Source organism: Jaculus jaculus, chromosome 8 (genome assembly GCF_020740685.1).
Source record: "Jaculus jaculus isolate mJacJac1 chromosome 8, mJacJac1.mat.Y.cur, whole genome shotgun sequence".
Classification (NCBI taxonomy): domain Eukaryota; kingdom Metazoa; phylum Chordata; class Mammalia; order Rodentia; family Dipodidae; genus Jaculus; species Jaculus jaculus.
The window spans coordinates 89,319,513-89,342,176 of NC_059109.1; the positions used below are offsets into that span (position 1 = coordinate 89,319,513).

Sequence of the window (22,664 nt, forward strand, 5' to 3'; positions counted from 1 at the left end):
TGACCATGCAGTTGTCCAAGGTAAGTCTATTGAAATGGCTAATTTTTCTGCCCCCTGAGTTATCTTGACAACCTTATTGAAAGTACAGTGACTTAAATCTAAAGTTTATTTCTGCACTCATTTCTAGTATTTTTTCTATTGTGCTTCTATTTGTTACCATACTACTTTGAATAGTATAATTTTGTTCATATTTTTCAAAATTATTTTGACTGATAAAGGTCCCTTACATTTCTATATGAAATTTTGGATCAGTATGTCAGTTTCTGTAAGAAAATGAAGAAAGGACAAGTCAGGTGGGATTTTGATGAGAATGGAATCTGTGGATTAATGTGAGCCTACTACATTAAGTCATCTGCTCCATAAGCAGAATTGCATGGCTTCTATTTCCTATCTTTAGAAACTTGGGTAACTGAACTGTTCTCTGCTGTTTTCATTATCCAAAATGGACTTTTTAAAATGTAAAATAGTTCTACCCAGTAGAGTTTTGCTGTTTTTTAATTACTTAACTTGTTTTTTGCAAGCACAGAGACAGAGAGATAGGAGGGCGAGAATGGGTACACCAGGACCTCTTGTCGCTGCAAACAAACCCCAGATGCATGAGCCACTTTGTGCATCTGGTTTTACATAGGAACTGGGAAATCAAACCTAGGCTGTAAGTCTTTAGAAGCAACTGTCTTTAACCACTGAGCCATTTCTCCAGCTCTTGTTTTTTATTCTTTTTATTAAATGTTGACTCCAAAAACCTGAACAATGAACAGCAACACAATGAACAGATGATAAACATGTCATTGTTTCTATCGCAATGTCCTCCTTCCTCTCCTCCCTTCCCCCAACCCATCAGTAGGAAACTATGATGTCACCTGGGCTTATGCCTTCTGGTAGGTTGAAGCAAAAGAAAGGCTGAGATCCACGCCTCATTCACCAATGCCTCATTTGATATTGTTGAGGAATTTTTGTAGGAAACCCTTGTTCACCATCTTGCTGGATTCATGGAGTTCTGAGTTTGCTTTTCTCTCCTGTCTTATAGCTGGCCAGTTGGCTGGGAACTCCTCTGTCGAGATGTATCGCCAAGTGCTCCTGTCTGGGTGTCGTTGTGTGGAACTGGACTGCTGGAAAGGGAGGACTGCAGAGGAAGAGCCTGTTATCACCCATGGCTTCACCATGACAACAGAAATATCCTTCAAGGTAAAGTGAGTGGCAGTTGCCCAAAGAGGCAACTGGGGTACCCGATACTTTTGGACTAAAACTTCCTCAGACAGAAAGTCACAGACTGGGAATCATGTTTGTACTTTGAGAAGATAAAATATAGCCTTTTACATATGTGTTATTGACTGACATGGAGTGGATTAAAGCATGCTAACCGTATTCTAAAGAACCTGACTCAGTAAAGGGTATTTTCTTATTTTTTCTTTCCTTCTATCATTGTGAAATATACTTGCAAAGAATATATAAGACTTACTTGTTCAGTTTAACTAAATGAATATAAAGTACACACTTATGGAAGTACCACCTAAGTCAAAAGCAAAGCCTTACTGACACCCCAGTAACACTCCCCATTCTTATCAGAATGACCTTCCTTCCCCAGAGGTGACTGTCCTCACTGTGATCACTACTTTTCACATTCTAGAACTGTACAACTTCAAGGACAGCCCTAAAGAGTGAAATCTTTACTGATAATTCAAATTGATTTGCATCAATTCATATTCTAGATATATTTTTATTCAGTTTTTTCACTCTACCTTGTTGAGATTTGTCAGTATTCTTGCATATATTTCTATTTGTATTATTACTGTTTTATTATGATATCATTTGAATATCCCTTATCTGAAATGCTTGGAACCAAAAGTTTCAGATTTCAGATTTACATAGAGTTTAGAACATCCAAAACTCTAAAATCTGAGAATTTGAGATCCAAATGTTTGAAAAAACAAATGTTTTTACATATAATATTGGTGATGTCAAAGCTTCACGTTTGCGAGTATCTTGATTTCATACTTTCAGGTCTGAATGGAATAGCTGTAAAATCCCACTCCTCAGGCTACTTTTTAGATTGTGAATGCATACTAGCCCAAGACTTATTGTAACATGCATGTAGTCAAAACTGACTTTATTTGCTCATGATGATGAGACCACATGTCTTGGGGAACAGTGGTGTCACCATGAATATTTGGGAGAATTGTCAGGATTTGAGTTTACATTAGGTGATTTGGAAGAGGGTTAAAGAAAGTAAGATTGTGTTGTGATAGATTGGCTGCTATTGTGAAGCAGAAATAATGCTATGATCACACCTTCATAAACCCTGTGAAGGAGACTGTGTTCCTTTGTCCTTCACTTTCCATCCACAGTTCCATCCTGTAACATAAAGGTCCTCACAGTCATGAGTATGAACATCCAAGCCAAGATATCCAAACCTTTATCCCCTACAAAGAACAATCCACAAGGGGTTGAAGTCAATTTAATGAGAAAATTGAGGGTCCTAGGTCCCCTGAGAATGATCTAGAAGGGGTTGTGCTGGATTTGGGGAACATGTTCTCGTAGCTGACTCAGATTTCTTAGCACTTTGGAAGGAAATAAAAAATCAAGGGCCAGAGGATAAGATCCATGTCCCCAGACATAAGTCCCATTACCTGGGTTACCTGGGTCTTGGAATAGAAGTGGCTCAGGATCACAAACTGTAGCCCTAAAACACCAAGGAAACATGGGCAAATGTGTGGGTAGTTGAGGGAATTGGGGACAAGGCCACTGAAAATTGCAGGTAAGATGCCCAGTAAGGGAATAACTGGGTCTGTTGGTATCTCTATAGTCAGCTTTTTCAGGAGTCTCCATAATGCTTTCCAAAATGGTTGTACCATCTTACATTCCCACAAACAGTGGATGAGTGTTCCTAATTCTCCACATCCTCGCCAGCATTTATTTTTCATTAGATTTCTTGATGTTTGCAGGTAAGAGGCCAGAATATTGAATGAATTTAGACATAAGCATCATTAGGGTTGGTAACAAAGACAGTCTACTATATGAGGGGCACTCAGCAGACAGGAGACATGAGAAAAGGTGAAGAGGAGGTGGTGGTGTTAGTTCCCTTATCATTGCTGGCACAAAACACCTGATTAGAAGCAGCTAATTATAGGAAAGGGTTTATTTGAGCTTAGAGTTTCAAAAGAAACTTTCATCTTGGTAGCAAAACATGGCAGAGAAAAGGCTGGGCATCATTTCTTGCCACAGCAGTTGGAAGAAATCAGCAAGGGTGAGCTAGCTCTGACAATGGTGACCTCACAGGCTGTAAAACACAAAAGTCCACCCCCAGAAACCCACTTCCTCTGGCAAGGCTTCACCTTCCAAATTGCTTCCAGCTGGGGACCAAGTATTCAAAGAATAAGAGGTTATAGGAGACATTTAATATTAAAGTCACCAGAAGAAATTTGAGTGACTTGGGATTTTGTTATTTTTTTTTTTTTTTTAAGATTGGGAAGTAACTTTTCAGGAATAACTTTGGGAAAATTGACCCTATACCTCTGGGATAACTGACATAAAAATAAGCAGCTATCACTTAACAGAATAGCAAAAGAGAAGCTGGATTGTTGAAGGACAGCCAATTTTCAGTTTAGACAAATGGATTGTTCTGGTCAATGGTACTGTATTAGACTATAACAAAAACATATGTATTGCAGAGGTATCATTCGTAATATCTGTTGTATACTAAGTATGTTGTATCAAAAGGAATTTAACTTTGCCTTTCTTCCTTTAAACAAAGTGTTTTTATATACTTTTTAATTTTTATTTATTTACAAGAGAAGGGGAGGCGAGGGAGAGATAATGGGTGTGTCAGGGTCTCTAGCCACTGCAAACAAACTCCAGACACATGAGCCACCATGTGCATCTGGCTTTCATAGTTTCTTGGGAATTGAACCTGGGGACTCAGGCATCACAGGCAAGTGCCTTAACCACTAAGCAATCTCTCCAGTCCACCTTCAGTATTTGAAAAGATAGGGTTTCTCCATGTAGCCCACTGGTCCCTCCAACTATACCTCCTATATCTGTCCCCAGAGTGGTAGGATTACAGGCCTGCATCACCCACCCTGGAGTTATTTGGCTATGGGAGACTTGTGCATATAGGCCACACTGCACAATTAGAGAAAACTACTGTCACCCTTCACTAAATATCACAATGTTGAATATGATATTGACTTTACTTCTGACCATATATATGAAAAGGGCTCAACACTTAAGGCACTTGCCAGTAAAGACAAAGGACACACGTTCGAGTCCCCATTACCCACATAAAGCCAAATACACAAGGTACCACATATATCTGGAGTTCATTTGCAGAGACTAGAGGCCCTGGCATGCCCATTTCTCTTTCTCTCTCTCTTTCTCTAAAATGAATAAGTAAAATATTTTAAAATTTATATTTATTTATTTGAGGGAGGAACAGAGGGAGAAGAGGAAATGGGTATACCAGAGCTTCTAGTCACACAAGCAAACTCTAGATGCATGTACCACTTTGTGTGCCTGGCTTTGGCTTTACGTGGGTCCTGAGTAGTGGAACCCAAGTAGTCAGGCTTTATAAGCAAGTGGCTTTAACTACTGAGCCATCTCTCCAGCCCAACCTGCATATTCTTTAGTGGAAAAATCAGTGGTTTCATTGTTTGATTTTGATAGCATCCCTCCTTCCTTCCCTGCTCCCTTCCATCCCCTGCCATTGTCCTTCGTCGCTTATCAGAGGTCCCAGGCACAGCTGGTAGTCTCTGTAAGAGAAAGTGGAGATGAGACGAACAAAAGATGGCGGGATGGGGCCCATGTGGCTTGGGCCCCGCTGCCTGTCTGTGGTGCAGACCCTCCTGATGGTGCTGAGGGGGCCTGCCCTCTGCATGTGCATGTCCTGCCCAGGCCCACCCTCTGTCAGCATAGTAACAGTTCTATTAACATTTAGTCTTAAAAGTTCCTTGAGTTTTAGGGATAGAATAAACACCAAACACACTTGAGGGTGTATTTATTTTGTATGGAACATTTGCTTCCTGGCCTTTTCCATCAAAGTCTCTTGAAATAACTCTTGTCTATGCACTTGACCTACGAGTAGTTCTTTCACCACATCTTTAATACCTGAGTCACAGGCTCCATGAATGTTCCTTTACTAGGTCCGGAAGCCAGCTTCTCCACTTCGTCTACACAGTCATTGCCAGCCTTAGAGGCTTAATCCAGCACAGAGCACGGCGTTTCTGTCTGCTGGAAGTGTAAGTGTGGGACTCAGATGGCCAGAGAGGACAAAATTATCACCACACCATCCTGCTTCCTCTAGTCATGTTTGGGAAAGATGGATTTCTGCAGAGATGTAGGTGTTGGTTTGGGGCTGAGAGGAGAATTGCCTGGCTGGGTTGAGGATAAATACGGTAGTAACATGTTCTCAGTAGGAGCCAGAAGAGGGCAAATCAAGTGCAACACTAATGCAAAGGTCAAGGTGATCCTTTGCTCTCAGGGGCCTGTGGATTCAGAGCAGGGACATACAGTGTTTATGACACTTGGGGGCTGGAGAGATGGCTTAGCAGTTAAGGTGCTTGCCTGCGAAACCTAAGGACCTATGTTCAACTCTCCAGATTCCGTGTTAGCCAGATGCACAAAGGTGAGGCAAGCACAAGGTCATACATGCCCACTAAGTAGCGCAAACATCTGAAATGGACTGTAGTGGCTGAGGCCCTGGCATGCTAATTCTCTCTCTCTCATAAAAAAGTAATAATAATAAACATGGCACTTGGGCCTGTCTTCCTCAGTCTAGTACTGGCTCCACTTTGCATATTATAGGCCCGTTGTCTGTTTTTCCAAATGCAGTGTGACAGTAAGGGAGGGTGAGAAGAGACTCTATGACAAGGCTCTGTGAATTTCTACTGGCCTCTCCCCTGTTACCTTGATTCTTAACATTTTTTTTTTCCCTTCACTCAACTCAGCTAGAACTACATGGACCTTTTTGCTGGTCCCTGACCATACCAGGCAGGCCTTCCCTCTGAGCTTTTATAGAGGTTATTTCCTCTGCCTGACAGGCCCTTTGGTTTCCACACGACTCTCCCTTACTTCTTGGGAGATTTTTCCTTATCCCCTTAGTAATGTCTATTTCTGACTGCTGCCAACTGTGGCTCCCACACGCCACCCTGACATGATCCTGCTCACTCTGTGGTTTCCAGTTACCCACAAGGCACTGCCTCACCTGCTTAGTTACCATTTCCTTTGCTTGTTGGCTCTTCTAACATCATGAACCCTCCACAAGGATGAGGTCTTGGTTTTGTACCCTCATCTACACAAAGTGCTGAGAACTGAGCTTCCATGGAGGGTCAGATCAATAAAGATCCCAATACCAAGCAAAATACAGCCTTCACTTGAGTCCCTCTTGCCTCTATGCACTTCACAAGTAGAATTTGTCTTTCTTCACTTTCGTGGGTGAGAGTCCATGTACAGTGTGCAAGTAAGCAGTGAGAATCTGCTTACAGCATTTCCTGTACAGTTGGAACTGACTGTCCCCATGTAATTAGACTGCATTCTGTCTCTGAGCCATACTGCAGCTGCTGCAAAATCTGAGGGCAGAACTTGTTACTACGTCACAGTTTTTCTGCTTTCAGTTTATATGGACTGGAACACTACTGCATGAAATACCCCAGAAACAGCCATTCCTATTGACATCTGATGCCTAGTTACTTGGTCCAAAATAAAATGTTATGTTCTGGGAAAAGAGAGATGCTCCATGTCCTTCCTTTATGGAGGCCTTTGTATTCCGCAGGCTAGCTTCACATCCTACTTCTCCCTTACATCTTTCCCTTAGTCTTTCAGATGGCTGTGCCCTGGTCATGCACCGTTTGCCCTCATTCTCTCCATTCAGTCTCTTCATCCTCATCCAGGACAGATAACCCTCACCTCCCACTCTATTCCAGGCCAGTCCTCTTTTCTTCCCCTTAGGCAGGTCCCTTTTAACCACCAACCATACAGAAGGGAAAACTGAGTAACAGACAAGAGTGCATGTTGAAAAGGTATCAAATTGTCAACTGAATCACTTCAAAAAATGAGGCTGCATTACCTGATAGGAATAGTAATATTTCAGGATGCAATTTATGGCTCCATCAAAGCCCATCGAAAGCAGATATACAAATGCACCCTGCTGTTGTCTGTCAAGAGCAAAGGAGTTCAAGGGCAGTTTTTCCCACTGGAGCTTAGCCATTGAACCAAATAGTTAACAGATTACTGAACACAGTGTTGTAAAGTCTCTGAAAACTGGCCATGGCATAATAAGGAGCAATGACACTGGAAGGGGCTGTTACATCCAGTGTCCACTGCGTGTAGCATGTATGAAGTAATGAAAATTGTTTCATTATAAAACCACTATTTGATTTTTTATCCTGAATGTTCCTGCATACCATACAACATATTTCAAACAGAAAACATAAAGCCCTCCAGTAGGCCTCCTAGAATTTTCAGTTGCTCCCAACTACAAGTATTAGATGAAATTCAGTTAATATTTTCTTCAGCATAAAAGTTTGAATGTTTTTCTGAAGTGGTAGCTAACGTTATGGAAGACACAGAGGAGATATGGTGAGAGAAGAAAATGAAAGATAGGTAGAGAAAAAGAAAAGAATGTTCTGGATGTTGCTGTCTAGCTAACTGCTGGCCATTTGTGGACCAGCTCTCCTACTGCTGGCTACGAGATCTTCTAGAAGCTTCCTTATCATCCCAAGCCTTCTCCCTAATCAGTAAAACAGATAACTATAGTGCACACCCCCTAGGGTCATTATAAAAAACATCCAATTTATAGATACTGCATTCCATGCCGTGAGTACCCTATAAATGGGAGCCATTGACATTGTAATTGAAAGAGGTGACCAAAGTTCAGCTTTCCATTATGATGGTTGTGGTGATACATAATTAAGGAATTCTAATTCAGCCAGACCAAGTCCTTCATAAATCTGCAGAGATGGCGGCCACAGTACCTTCCATGCCCAGCCCATGACATCTACTTCAATTCTATAAAGGTGCCAGGAGCCCAAGGTATGTGGTAAATTCAATACAAACCAGGTCTTGCTTGTGGGGCCCAGTGGGAGCTCAGAGGGTATGACAGATAAGTTTTAAAACATATGGGGGATTCTCTTCCTTTAACTTGGGGAAAGGCAATTAATATCTCTTAACCTTCACTTTTAGTTGGAAGCAGTTGATAACTCTAGAATTCCCACTTCATAGCCTATAAAGTGGTATATAATATTTTCCTAATGGAATATTAGCAATGCAATATAAGACATCTATGTGGAGCAGAACATATGTTCACTGAATACAGCTCTTGTTATTAGCAAGATGCTCCAACATGAGGGTCAATTTAGAAGAAACCACTGTCACACAGGTACTGGTAGCTGATTAGGGAAGATTCACATTAAATGAGCCAGCCCTTTTACTGTCTCTCCCTGCATCTTCACTTCAGTTGCATGGAGTAAAGTTTATCACCCCACCTTTCAGATGATCAAACAAAGACTCAGGAGCATGAAATCATTTTTTCCCAAAGTCACACAGCTTTGTAAGTCTAAGACATAGCAACCAGATATAAACCAATCAAACAAATTTACCACCTGTGTATAAATAAAGGCAGTAAAAACAAACATATCTTGTACAACTTGCTTTTTATACTACACTTATTTTGATGGACTCAACTATGATAAAAGTTAAGTTGATTATATATGAAAGGCAATCTGTGAATTCATTTGAAGAAACAGTGATTCCTACTCCCTGCAGACAAATCATTCCTCAAGGATATATGCAAATGAAGTTTGGAATTAGAAAGCCTTATTTATACTCTGGGAAAGCAAAAAGGCTTAACGGCCTAGCTATAAAGAAGCTATGCGTTGTACAGGAAAGGTAACGGAGATAGCAGAAAAGGTTTTCTCATAAAGAATAAGAGTGAGTGTTAAAGACTAACTGTAAATGAAGGCATGTATGGCAAGTACAAGTTAAATAGTATTGATGGTAAAACACTTAAGCAATAAATGAGATTGCACTTACACACCAGTTCAGTGATGAAAACATTTTAAAGAACTGATGCAAAGCTGGTGGCTCTGCATTGCAATATGGTCCTACACGTATTGCTCTAGGCAGCTGAAAAATGAAAACTAATGTGGAAGCCTATGGTATTCTTCATATTATTTAACTCAGTAGTTCCTCCTGCAGGAATCTATTCCTAGAAAAATGACCTCATGCTCTGTGACTTGGCATGGTGATAAACTTCATTCCACAGATCTGATGTGAAGAGGCCATGGGAGAGGTGAAGGGGTCAGTGCATGTTGAGGAAATCATCTCAAATCAGCTAAAGAGTCTAATAGCTAGCAAGTAGTTGAATCTATCCTGATACTTCTAATTTTTTTCTGGAATTTTATGTTATTAAATCTTGTGACTTTTTTTTTAATGCCAGGGATAACACAGTATGATGGTAACCTCTCTACCCCTGAGCTAAAGCCCCAGTCCTGAAAAACATCTAAATAAACATAGTTGGAATAATGAAGCATTGATACATGTTAGAACACCAATGAACTTTGAAAGCATGCTACATAAAAGATGTCAGACACCCAAAGCCACATATTACATGATTGCATCAATATGAAATGTTTGGAGCAGATGGATCGAGGGAAACATACAGATCTGTGGCTGCTGAGGAATACACCTGTGAGGTAGGGGTTGGGTGGGCAAAAGCAGTGACTGCTAGTGGGATCATAGTTCCTTGGGGGTTGACAAAAGTATCAAAGTAAATTAAGGTGATGGTTGCACAACTCTGAATGTACTAAAAAGTTGTGCTGAGCACTGTAAGTGGCTGAATTATAGTTCTGTTGTTGCTTGCTTGTTTGTTTATTTGTTTTGGTGTTGGGAATCAAACCCAAGGCTTTGAACATGCCAGGGAAGTGTCATACCACTTTTCTGTACACTCAGGCCCTTTAGTTACTCTTAATAATAATATTTATTAAGATACAGATTATGTAACTATAATTAGAACTAAGACACACAAGTATATGAAAAACAGACTAGAAATAAATACAACCAAATGCTAACAGTGGTTTGGTTCAGAAAGTGAATTTATGGGTAAAAATTTTGCCTCTTCCTTATTATCCCAAATTTTTGTAATATGACTAGATTTTTTCATTATTAAAAACAGAAGAGGGCTGGAAGGACGGCTTAGTTGTTAAGGCACTTGCCTTCTAAGCCAAAGGACCCTGGTTCAATTCCCAAGGACCCACGTTAGCCAGATGCACAATTGGGCACACGCATCTGGAGTTTATTTGCAATAGCTGGAGGCCCTGGCATGCCCATTCTCTCCCCCTCTCCCTCTTTCTCTGCTAAATCAATAAATAAATAAAATATTTTTGAAAACACACAGAAAAGCTGGGAGTGGTGGTATATGCCTTTAATCCCAGCACTTGGGAGGCAGAGGTAAGAGGATCAACATGAGTTCGAGGCCACTCTGAGATTACATAGCAAATTCCAGGTCATCCTGAGCTAGAGTGAAACACTTCCTTGAAAAACCAAAAAAATTAATAATAATCAGAAGAAGCTGGGCATGGTGGCATATACCTTTAAAACCCAGCACTGGGAAGGCAAGAATCATTCTTTACAAGTGTCTCTCTCCCTCCACTAAAATCCACTCTTCTTTCTTTTTAACCTTGTATAACCAAAATTCAGAAAGCTCACAGCCCCTTCCATCCATTTCAAGCTATTTGATACAAGTCTCTAAATAAAAACATATAAACACATGGGCTGGACATGTAGCTCAGTGGTAGAGTACTTGTCTAGCATACATGAAGCCCTGGGTTCAATTCTAGCACCAACAAAACAAACACTACCACTTAAAAAAATTAAAAACATACACACAAAACAACTAAAACAAATGACAAAATCCCCCTCCCCTCCGTACTAATGGATTTAATTCCAAGAAAACAAAATGCACAGTTAGCACGCTGTGCTCTGTTGATGCTGCTTGTGTTTTCATTTTTAGGAGGTGATAGAGGCAATCGCTGAGTGCGCATTTAAGACTTCACCTTTTCCAATTCTCCTTTCATTTGAGAACCACGTGGATTCGTAAGTATTCATTACCTTCAGTGACAATCTTTAATCCCTAAGTAAGGCATCTTTAATAAGTGCCCATCAGATTTGAGATGATTTGGCATTATTAATGTTGTCCTTCAATCATGTCATGTAGTAAGTGGCATCCTTTCATCTGCCTGTAATGGAACACGCTCTCTCACTTAAATCCTGTCAGCAGCCCATTGGCTCTGCAGGTCTATTCTCATGCCATGGTATGATTTAAACCGAAGACTTCATTTTATAGTGCCATGGAATGCATTTTCTTTTCTTGTGTTTTTTTCTCTAAAATTTTTATTGACAACATCCATTCATATACACAGCATACCCTGATCATAAGTCATAATTCCCCGTCGCCAAACTCTTGTCCCCTCATTTGTTTTATCTCCCCTCTATCCTTTGCAACTAGTCCATCTTCTATTTTTATGTCATCATTTATTCTTTTACCCTCATGCTATTCAGGTCTTGTGTAGATAGCATCACAATTCATATTGTGTGGATATGAACAATGAGAACACATGTTTTTATACAATACCTGTCCCCTTAAGATTTGGAATTCAGCGGGCCACTTATAAAACCCTCTCATCAGCTCTTTGTATTGCACACAATGTGTAGTCAGCTTTGGCACTTTACAATGCCCCCACTCCCCTGCTCTGGCTGGGGGAGAACGGTAACTTCTCCTCTTCCACCTCACCTATTAACTCTGTCCACCAGACACTACACCCTGCCTGTTGGTCTCCCCGTTTATTCGTGTTTGTACATCTTTTCCTTTTCCAAGCTAGCCTGCATTATTGCTGAGCTCCACACAAAGAAGAGGTTGTTCTGACTTGACTATTTTATTTATTGCTTGTTTATTTGCAGTGCTGGTGAGTGTGCCCAGGGCCTGGCCCGTGCTAGACCAGTGCTTCCCTGCTGAGCAGCAACTCTAGCACCTTGTTTTCTGAGACAGAGGAGGCTTGCTGGGTAACCCAGTCTGGCTTTGCTATCCCAGTCCTCTTGCCTCAGAATACCAAGGGCTGAGAACACATGGGTGTGTCACCATGCCACTTAACTGTTTAATGTTCATTTTATCACAAAGTATCACAGTGAGACAAATTACATCTAAGATCTGAGCATCAGTTTATCATAGAGTTACTCACTTTAAATGGCCCCACAATAAAAGATTATTGTTTCCAGTCAGCCAAAGTTTATGAAACTAAGACTGTGGTGTATGAAATCAGTGTCTGGAGATAAAGTGAGGCCATTATTACTTCAAAGAGTATCTGCTCTTGTTCCTCCCAAGGACTGAAATCTGATTTCTTCACTGAAGAACAGTAGCACCTACACTAACAGAGCTCATACATCCCCTTCAGGTCCTTATAAGATTTTCTTGTCTGTTGATGTTTCTTTGTCATGTACGTTAGTGTCATATACATCCATTCACAAATTCCCAACAAATTCATGCAGTGTTAAAGAAAGAGTCTGATCAGAATAGAATTTCTCTTAGAGGGAATGTGTTCTGTTCCTTTATGACTCCTCTACAGCGACCATATTCAACACCTGGTTGGCCACAACAGCTCTGATTTGCAAGTCACTTCACTGGATATCTTTCTCTTCTTTGCCCCTCCCTCCTGCCTTTGGGATTCTACAACACCTTGCTACTTTTCTTTTTAGCTAAGTACTTTCCATATTTATTGATTGTGTCCCATTTTCCTTTTTTCTCATGCTTTTTGATATAATACATTCAACATACTTATTTTCTTAAAGAAATATTTCTAGTTATAGTAAGCAAAATCAAAGACTATCATACCACTCTGAATTGTCCCACCTGTCACAAGTTCTTCTCTGAGGTAGGTGGACAGCAAGGTCACAACATCTACCGCCACCATGGACATAGAAACCATCCCTTGTTGAGCATGTGTTTTTGTGCCAGACAGCATTCAAAGCATTTAACATGCCTAACCACATGCAACCCTCACTACAAACTCAGGTGCCTGAGGAAATATCAGGATTATCTTTTTTTCACAAATGAAGGAACTGAATGGCAAAGTGGGCAGGTAGCTTACCCATGGCCATGCAGCTAAAACACCATTAAGATGACATGTCATGTCATGTCAATGATCCTGGCCCCAGAAAGCAGGTACTGAGCTAACACCATATCCTACACCTAATCAGGAGTATCATCAGTCTCCAAAGCATGAAATTTAGGCAACCAGGACATGTGCAAGGCGACTCACTGCCTATGCATGTTCACATTTGTGGTTTGTAACCCCGACTACAGGGTGCTTTCTGCTGTCTTCCACACGGATCCTACAGAGATCCAAAACAGAATGGGAAGTCAATTTCCTACATTGTGCACAGAAGCAAAAAGAATGTAGTACTTTCATGCTTCGCTTTCTGGTTAAATAAATTAAGCATTGCTCAGTGGTTTAAGGTACTTGGTTGCCAAGCATGCCTGTCTGGGTTTGATTCCCCACTACCTATGTAAAGTCAAATGACCAAGTTGGGCATGAATCTATAGTTCCTTTGCAGTAGCGGAAACTCTGGAATGTCGATAGTTAGTCTCTCTCTATGTCTCTCTCTCTCTCTCTTTCTCTCTTCACCTCCCTCCCCTCCTTGTCCTCTTCCTCCTCTTTATCTCAAATAAATAAAATTAATTTTAAAATTTTTAACTAATTTGTTACATGTGACAAAAAAAAAACGTTCACAGAATACCATGATGCCATGATTTGTCTCAAATCATTGAGACACTCTAGTAGCAATGAAAGACTGACACACTAGCTTCTGTTGCCAACAGCATGGCTGTCATTCATCTGAAGCCTGGAAGCCATTTATGGTGAACCACTTTAATGTTCTATATGGTGCCCCTGCAAAATTAGCATAGAACCACTCCTCTACATTGATTTGACCCACACAGTCACCACTAATACACACTGTAAGTAATGGAAGAAATACATGGATCTAATGACATTTCTTCCTTTAAATATTTGAAATTATCTTCCCACAAATAACAAAGGGGACACTGCCATTGCTCTTCCCTTATCCACCTGCTATGTCAGCATCCCAGTGAGCCATAGCCACAGATTCCCCAGCTGCTGTCTACCTCTGCACAAAAATGCCCCACTTAATTTGTGAAGTAGCATTTTTGTAGAAAGAATCTTAGACAGAATTCAAGTGAAGCAACTTCCAGCCCTAGTTTTTGAGATTTTGCACTCAGTTTTTAATATCCATGAAGTGCAGGTTCCTTGCCTATAAAGCAGGTTGGTTTAGTTTAACTTGGAGAATTTTGCCCTAGGAAATGAGACACATTCTTTTTCAGAAAACTGGCTCCCTTGCCAGATGCTCTATGGATATTTTGAAGTGTTTAGAAATGTATATTTTGGCTTGAAGCTCAAAATATACATGTGAATGCTTTCGTCTCACTTTATTTTCCTGGTAGCTAATGTTGATGGTCTAAAAAATTCAGGACTTTTTGTTTGCCAGGTGTGGTTTTAATGCCTTTTTTTCTGTAGTTCATACTTGCAACCAGCATCCTTTGTTTTCCACTGCTCTTTTGTGTTCAGTTTGCTCTCTGTGCTGATTAAGGTAAGAGATAGTGTGTTTATTCAGAATATGAGTGGCCCAATTGCCAAATAGCCATTTGGGTTTCTCCTTGGACACCTACATCTTGCTTACTCAATCTCAGACAAAGATATTTGTTCTTCTAAGTGACCCATGAAACTGCATTTCACTGACACCCCAGGTGACTAGAATGGAGCATGTGGCTCATCAGCCACCCGCATCCCAGTCACCTGCGGGTTTCTTCACACCCAGGGCCACTGCATGGGCAGCAGTGGCCAGGTCAGGGACTCAGCAGCCTCACTTCCCCTAATGGCTCGGCTGTCTGTGGAGTGGGTAGAGTAGGATTCATGGATCCAGTGTGATCCTTCTCAAAACCTGACGGGGGACCCCTGGCAGATCACACCCATCTAAGGACACCCAACACATGTTCCTGATGTTTTTCTGGTGAAAACGTGACTAACCAGGGAAAGTTGACAGGAAGCCATCAGTGTAAAACTCTTGCCTTTAATTCCTGGTCATTGTCAAAGAAAGCAGAGGGCTCTGAAGCTACATCATGTACTTCTGCCCCTGTTAACCTAAGTTAATCCACCGAGTGGTTTTTATTATTATTATTATTATTATTATTATTATTTTATTTGAGAGCGACAGAGAGAGAAAGAGGGGGAGAGAGAGAGAGAATGGGAGCGCCAGGGCTTCCAGCCACTGCAAACAAACTCCAGACGCATGCACCCCCTTCTGCATCTGGCTAACGTGGGTCCTGGGGAATCGAGCCTTGAACAGGGCTCCTTAGGCTTCACAGGCAAGTGGTTAATCGCTAAGCCATCTCTCCAGCCCCCAAGTGGTTTCTAAACATGAACATGCATCATAAGCATGAGGAGAGTGGGCGACAAGGCAGCTGCCCCAGTTCTCCAGAGACTCTGCTTCCCAGCATGCATTTCTAAAAAGCTTCAGGTGATGAAGATGCTGTCGGTTTACTCTTGGAAGTGGAAAGTGCCATGACATTTAATAAGGTCACCAAGTACAATGAAATATCTGGGAGTTTCTTTTTTTAAAAACAATTTTTTCACGTAAGTTATAGTCTTATATCCTCTCTCCCTTGGTCTCAACTTCCCTGACAGCCCTCCTCAGTAGAATTATTGGTGTTCACTGTGGGGTGATTACAGGCTATGTTGGTCTCGAGGGGGTGCAGGGCTGTGCATCAGGATATTTCTACCCACTCTATGGCTCTTACAATCTTAGCACCTACTCTTCCACAACAATATCTAAGCCTTTACTGGTATGTTAGTGTTTGTTTTTAGTGTTGAACTCTCTGTAGCCTCTGTATTTCTGTTACAATATGTTTCAGTTCACCACAGTTTTGTTGCTGCTTCCCTAGAGGTGGTTGTCAGGCTAGCATTGGGAGCAATACTCATGTCACTGCTTCCTCTGAAGTTTCTTTTGGACCCCGGTAAATGTGGTAGATATCTGCTGGTGGAAAGCCGACTGTCTTTTCTTGTCATATTGATGGATCTTGGATCTCCCCAGCTGTCTATGCCACCTGTAAAATAAAACAGATTCTGGGAGTTCTCTAGTAAAGCATGTAATGTGAATCCAACACACAGACAGCTGCCACCATAGCATGGGCTGACCAGGCAGATAACCTGTATGAGTCACCACTGAGCCAGTCATTCCTACCTGCTCCCAAATGTCCATCCTGGGTAGTTCTTAAACCTCCACCTCTGGTGCTTTCCAGGGTCAAGCCTCATCAGTCCTCCTGAGTCACTACTGAGAGTGATCACTGTCTATACTCAGGGCTGTGTAAACCATGTGGTAAAAACCTATAGAAGCAAGACAGACTTAAAGCTTTGCAGTGGATGTGGTGGCATGCACATGGATCTTGGCACTTGGGATCCTCAGGCATGAGGATTGTGAATTTGAGACCAACTTGGACTATTTACTGAGTCTGAAGCCAGCCTTGGCTCCATAGGAAGATTGTCTCAAAGAGAGATTGGATGATACCCATCCGTCTCTTTGTAAGGTTGTTATTCAGGCTTTACAAGTTCTTTGAATCACTCCTTTGACTCTCCCTGTAGTTCCAAGAAGGCCATCAGTTTGGGAATTGATATATGAACACTATGGAGCTCATCTGACCCCCAAAATACATACTTCATAACTGTAAAGGAGGTGTCATGAACCTGTGAAGTTCTGAATAGGATTTGAATCTTCTAAGTACCCCCTTCCTAGAAAAGTGTGCTCCAGGCTACATGGAAGAAGAAAAGAAAATATGAATTTATCTTATTTTGATATGATTTATAGTAAATCACCACCATTCTTATCACTTACTGTCTATTCAGTCTTCTCTTGACATAGGGCACCATCACTGCAGTGGAACTGGGAAGCCCAGTTCCATAGCCGTAGATCAAATCTACCAAAATACCCACCAGAATTAGAAGCCATGTAATGATGTTTAACCTTAAGCAGAAGGAGGAAAATATTTTTAATTGCACTTGAAAAGGTCAAGGGAGGCTGGAGTTCTGAAAGAATCTGGATGTTCCCTTGAACAACACTGTGTTGACATGAGGTGGAGGCACTGCCTGTCTCTTCAAGTCAGCAGAGCAGGCCTTCTACCAGTGTGATCATCTTACATGTGTCCTGCTCTTGCTTTTCAAAGGCATTTGCATCCATGACATCATTTTGTCTTCTCAGTATCCTCTGTTCAATTTCAAGAACAGTGATGAGCCTCCTGTTTTTATAGATCCAGAGCAGTCCCGGTCAGATCAAGCTCCTCCTGGCAGCCTCTGTGAGCTGCTGATTAGTTAGCTCTCTTGCACAGAAAAGTTACAGGCAAGCCACACTGGGCATGGAGTACACTCCTGTGACTGCAGCCATCAGGATGCTGAGGCAGGAGGCTCTTGAGCAGCAGGCTAACCTGGCTTGCATAGTGAGACTATGTTTTAAAAATCAAAAATAAAAAAATTAACATCAAAAAAAAATCAAAAAGAAAATAAAAGGGAAGCCAGGCCTGGTGCCAAATGCCTTTAATCCTAGCACTGAGGAAGCAGAGGTAGGAGGATCACTGTGAGTTTGACGCCACCCTGAAACTACATAGTTAATTCCAGGTCAGCCTGGACCAGAGTGAGACCCTACCTCGAAAAAAAAAAAAAAAAGAAATAAAAGAAAGAAAGAAAAAGGAAAAAAGGAATAGCAGACCTCCCCCCACACACACACACAAAATTGCCTGCTGCACTTGCCTCTCTCTCCAGAACCTTCCACAGACCCACAGTCTGCTAAGTTTTCTTCTACATTTGAGATTCTTTCTCTCCCCTGCTGCTACCTCTCCCACTCTACTTACCTCTCTCACTTCCTTCTTCTCTCCCTCTTCTCTCCTCTCTTACTTCCTTACAAATACTCCCTCACAACTCTGTTGCACTGATAAATTTCACCCAAGAATATGGAACTATGAAAATGTCCCCCTGCCAAGTATTTTGCCAGTTAATATAAAATCATGGACTGAGGCAAGCAGAACAAGGTTTCTAACTCTCGGAATTTCAAGAATCCAGTGACAAGGAAACAGCAGGGTGAACAGTCCTGGCCATTGACTTGCTAAAATAAATATCTTGTAGGCATATGAGGACATGTATACTAAAAAAAATAAAAAGAAGATGAAGAAAACAAGCGTCACCTCACAGTGCCCATGCCAATACTGACCAACCCACCGTGTGTGTGCAATTTAGAAAAATCAGGACAGGGGTACAGAATGACAGAAATTAATCCTGAACAGCAAGATTAGGCAAATCTCTGTTTCCATGACAGCTAATGAGAGATTGCCTCTTGGATAAAGCCCTCTGCTTACTTTTACTTGCCTTGTTTCCTCCTTAGCCCGAAGCAGCAGGCCAAAATGGCTGAGTATTGCCGGCTGATCTTTGGCGATGCCCTGCTCATGGAACCCCTGGAGAAACACCCAGTAAGTGTGCTAGCATTTAGCTGTGAAGGAAGGCACTTGACGTCTATGGTTGGGTCCAAAGGGAGACTTCAATTCCCTGTGTCTATTGCTTATTAAAGCTAACGTAGTTTGACCAATGGGATACCAGCGCTGGGCTCTGGTGAGGGCAGAAGTCATACGTCTTTGTTCTTCCCCATCCCAGTCCTGTCCCTCTCTCTGTGTCTAATATAACTCAGGCAGGATTGCAGAATTCTCAGCAATGTCAGTCAGCCTGCAGAGAAGGTGTAAGAAGACAAGGCTCTGCTCACCCCAGTGATGATTGTCACACTTATGGTATAAACGTAAGGTGGGCTGTGAAAGGTGGCACAATGACTTCTTGGCTTGTTTCTGCTGTTTGCTGTCCACTTTCATGCACCCTTCAGGCAGAACTCTGGCCTTCAATGGCTATAGTCATAAACAGGTAAAATGGCCTAACTCTCCCCTTGGGTATTTGGCTAAGAGTACAGCACTGTTAAATACTGTTAAAGTATTGTTAATGCTAATGTGAGGGCTCTTTTATAAGAAACTCTCTCAATGCATATTTTTCTTTTAAGCTAAGATGTTAGGGGCCTGAGGGATATGACTCCCTAAGTAACAGTTGTTACACTTGACTGTCAGCCAACTAGTCCTGGTTTGGCAGCCGGTGGCACTGCCCTCAAGGCAATCTAGCTGCTGTGAACACTATGGCTGCCTTAAGGAACTTCTGTTGCAACCATAGGTGCTTGCTGCCAAAGCGCAGCTCCTCCAGCTCCAGAAGGCATTTTTCCAACCACTGCTATTTCAAAACTTGCATCAATGGCCTCAGTGAACTCTAGCAGCCATTTTCACAGAGGCTGGGAGATGGAGGATGGGGGGAGCCAGAAGATGCACTTTTCCTAGTGACCCCAGCAGAAGGTCTACAAGTAAGGCAAGCACAATTTTTAATTTGCACAAGGTGCTGTGGCATACACCTCTGCCACACTCCGTCTCTAATTTTTTTTTTTTCCTATTTTCTTGGGTTTTCAAAGTAGGATTGCACTCCAGCCCAGGCTGAGCTGGAATTCACTATGTAGTCTCAGGGTAGCTTTGAACTAATGGTGATCCTCCTACCTCCTTAATGCTGGGATTAAAGGCGTGTGCCACCATGCCCAGCTATTTTTTATTTTATTTTCCTGGTTTCCCTTCTAACTTTAGAAGGAAGTGATACACTCAGTTTTTGTCTCAGCTGGATAATACCCTCTGGTGCCACCTCCTGGTGTTGCTTCTCTGGAGTTTCTTCTGCCCACTTTAGATCTCTGTCCTCAGAATACTAGTGGGTGAGCAGGTAGCGTGAAGAGGAGAGGGCAGAAGTGCAGCGAAGTGGCAGTGCTACGGCGATAGAAGGGTTCCAAAAAGTGACCGGTTTGGAGAGAAGAGCTGATCGAGATATGACAAAGGCCATGAAGAGCTAAGGAAAAGAGTATCAGGTTCCCTTTTGCTAGAAGAATTTCTTGTAGTTCTGGGCTTTAAGAGCAAAGGGTCCTAACACCTTGACCTGAGAGCTGTCATGCTAGCCTTGCTAGGAGCTGAGGATTCCGATAGCCAAGCCCATTTAGGAGCTATAACACAAACAGGCACTGGCCATGGCTGCTGCTCACTGCTGCCCTTAGTGTGTTCCAGGGCCAGGGCCACTGGTGGGTAAAGCCCAGAGCTATGAACATCCAACCTGAGTGCCTAGAGCCATGTGTCTAGCTTCTCAAGCCTGAAAAGATAGCCCTGGCTCTCGAGGCTTGGCACTGCTAGCCTCTGGGCCTCAGGCTGGGACTTCTGTCAGTGCTTGAGCTGCTTTGCAACTACTTGTCACTTTTATATGAGTAAAGGAAAAGGACCCCAGCCAGCTGGCTGGTGACAACCTCATCCTTACACTGTTTGGGAAGGAAGACAGCAGCAGTGACCTGAGAGAGGCTTCCCCAACCTTGATCCTTTGGCCTACTCTCCACAAGGTCCTTAGACTAGTTGGGAGCAAAGAGCAGAGCACCTACTTATGTTACTTCAGTAGACTTTCTAAAACTAAGCCTTTCTCATGGCTGGCTTGCACAGTGTTCTCTGATACAACATCTCATAACCATTTCATGGGAAGTTGATTTTTCCCATTAGCTGTAAATAAGGCTTGATACTAGCAGATTAGATCTTGGGGCTGCAAGAGCTCTGCAACCACCTAGCCCATCTCTTCCTGTTCCATGGACATGCACAGCTAAGCCACCAAGTACCAGGCTAAGATGTGGCTGTTTGTAAGCTGTCTCTGAAAAGTTCACTCCATGAGCTCATTTAGAAAACCATGCCCACCCATGCCAATTCTTTCTGCCAGGTGTCTGGCCTTCCTCTGGAAGTTCAGGCCAGGGCCTTGTTATCTGTCCTGCATCAAAGTGTTTGGATTTATATCATCCATTATAGAACTCATGGAAATTCAGTTTAATAATCAAATCTACTAGCACAGTCCTATGATCTTATTTATGTAGATGTTGTTATGAAAATGAGTTGATTAATTAAAATAAATCTTTTTATTTAAAAACTGTAAGACACAGAACAGTTCAATGAACCATGTTTAAGACAGTTACAAATAATCTAGACACTTGTGCTGAGGGTTTGGGCAGAAATCTGAAAGGAAGTAGTAGTGTTTTTAAAAACTGCTTTTCTTTCATTAGTTGGAATCCGGAGTGCCTCTTCCAAGCCCTATGGATTTAATGTATAAAATTTTGGTGAAAAACAAGAAAAAATCACACAAGTCCTCAGAGGGAAGTGGAAAAAAGAAGCTTTCAGAACAAGCCTCCAACACATACAGCGATTCCTCCAGCGTGTTTGAGCCTTCATCTCCAGGAGCTGGTGAGGCCAGGGGCTCACACTGTGAGTGGGTAGTGAGACTGTGGACCCAAATTAGCCTAGAAGGGCTTTTACCTGTCCTTAACACATTGCATTTCTATTGTTGCCATAAACTTTAAAACACAAATGTAGGCTGGAGAAATATCTCATTAGTTAAAGGTACTTGCCAGCAAAGCCTGAAAGCCTGTTGGCCCTTCATTTCCCAGTACCCACATAAAGGCAGATGCACAAAGTGATGCAAGTGTCTGTTGTTCATTTGCAGTGGCAAGAGGCCCTGGTGCGCCCATACTCTCTTTCTGTCTTTCTCTGTGCTTCTCTTTCAAATAAATAATATTTACAGAAAATGTAAATGTCTTACCCTCCCATTCTGTAAGTCCAGAAGTCCCCAGAGAACTTACAGGATAAGCTAAATGTGCCAGCAAGGCTCTATTCCCTTCTGGAAGCTCTAAGGAAGACTGATTTTGGGGGTTCCCAACTCCTAAAGGCCACCTACATCCACTGCCTCACAGCCTCTTTCCTCCAGCTTCAAAGCCCATCAGCATTGCCTTCCTGTTATCTCTCTGTGGTCACGTCACCTCTTATCACCACTGAGAAGTGTTGTCTGCATTTAAAGATTCATATCATCACCTAAGACCCCCTGAAAGAGTCCTGGATTATGAGCCACCTCCAGGTCCTTTACCTCCTATCAAGTCGGCACATGGACACCGTGGGGGGTGGGCATTGTTTTGGGTTCCACTTTAGCCCAGTCATCTCTGCAGTGGCCACCCGACCCCAAGCCTCTTCATGAGCACTAACAGTAGGACTCAGGACAGGAGATACTGAAGACGTTCTCACACACACTGCTAAAATGTTCTAGGCATTGCAATGTCCCATGTTTTCAAAACTTTAAAAACCTATGAAGTGAACTGGGCATGGTAGTGAACACCTTTAATCCCAGCACTAGGAAAGCAGAGGAAAGAGGATCACTGTGAGCTGAGGGCAGTCTGAGACTTCCTAGTGAATTCCAGGTCAGTCTGGGCTAGAGCAAGACCCTAATTTGGAAAAAAATATATATATATATGAAGAAGCAAAATTACTTGAATTTACTGTAAAAGCCACTAAACAATGCTTATCATTTCCTTTTACATTTGGGTGTGTTGGATTGTTTTTGTGGATATGAGAAAATAATTCAAAAGGGTTACTCATGGTTTTTGAATTATTTGTCATTGATTCTATCCTCTTTTGTAGGGTGATAAAAATT

The 22,664-nt window shown here is 42.0% G+C and overlaps 1 protein-coding gene across 2 annotated transcripts in view; it reads left to right on the forward strand.

Moving 5' to 3' along the window:
* The window catches only part of Plcb1 (phospholipase C beta 1), an 855,615-nt gene that overhangs the window by 608,765 nt on the left and 224,186 nt on the right, over positions 1 to 22,664 (forward strand). For both annotated transcript variants that reach the window (XM_004661511.2, XM_004661510.2), the window contains exons 11-14: positions 1,028 to 1,185; positions 11,000 to 11,082; positions 18,484 to 18,568; positions 21,250 to 21,427. In XM_004661511.2, coding sequence (XP_004661568.1) covers positions 1,028 to 1,185; positions 11,000 to 11,082; positions 18,484 to 18,568; positions 21,250 to 21,427 — 504 coding nt within the window. The remainder of the gene's footprint in view (positions 1 to 1,027; positions 1,186 to 10,999; positions 11,083 to 18,483; positions 18,569 to 21,249; positions 21,428 to 22,664) is intronic.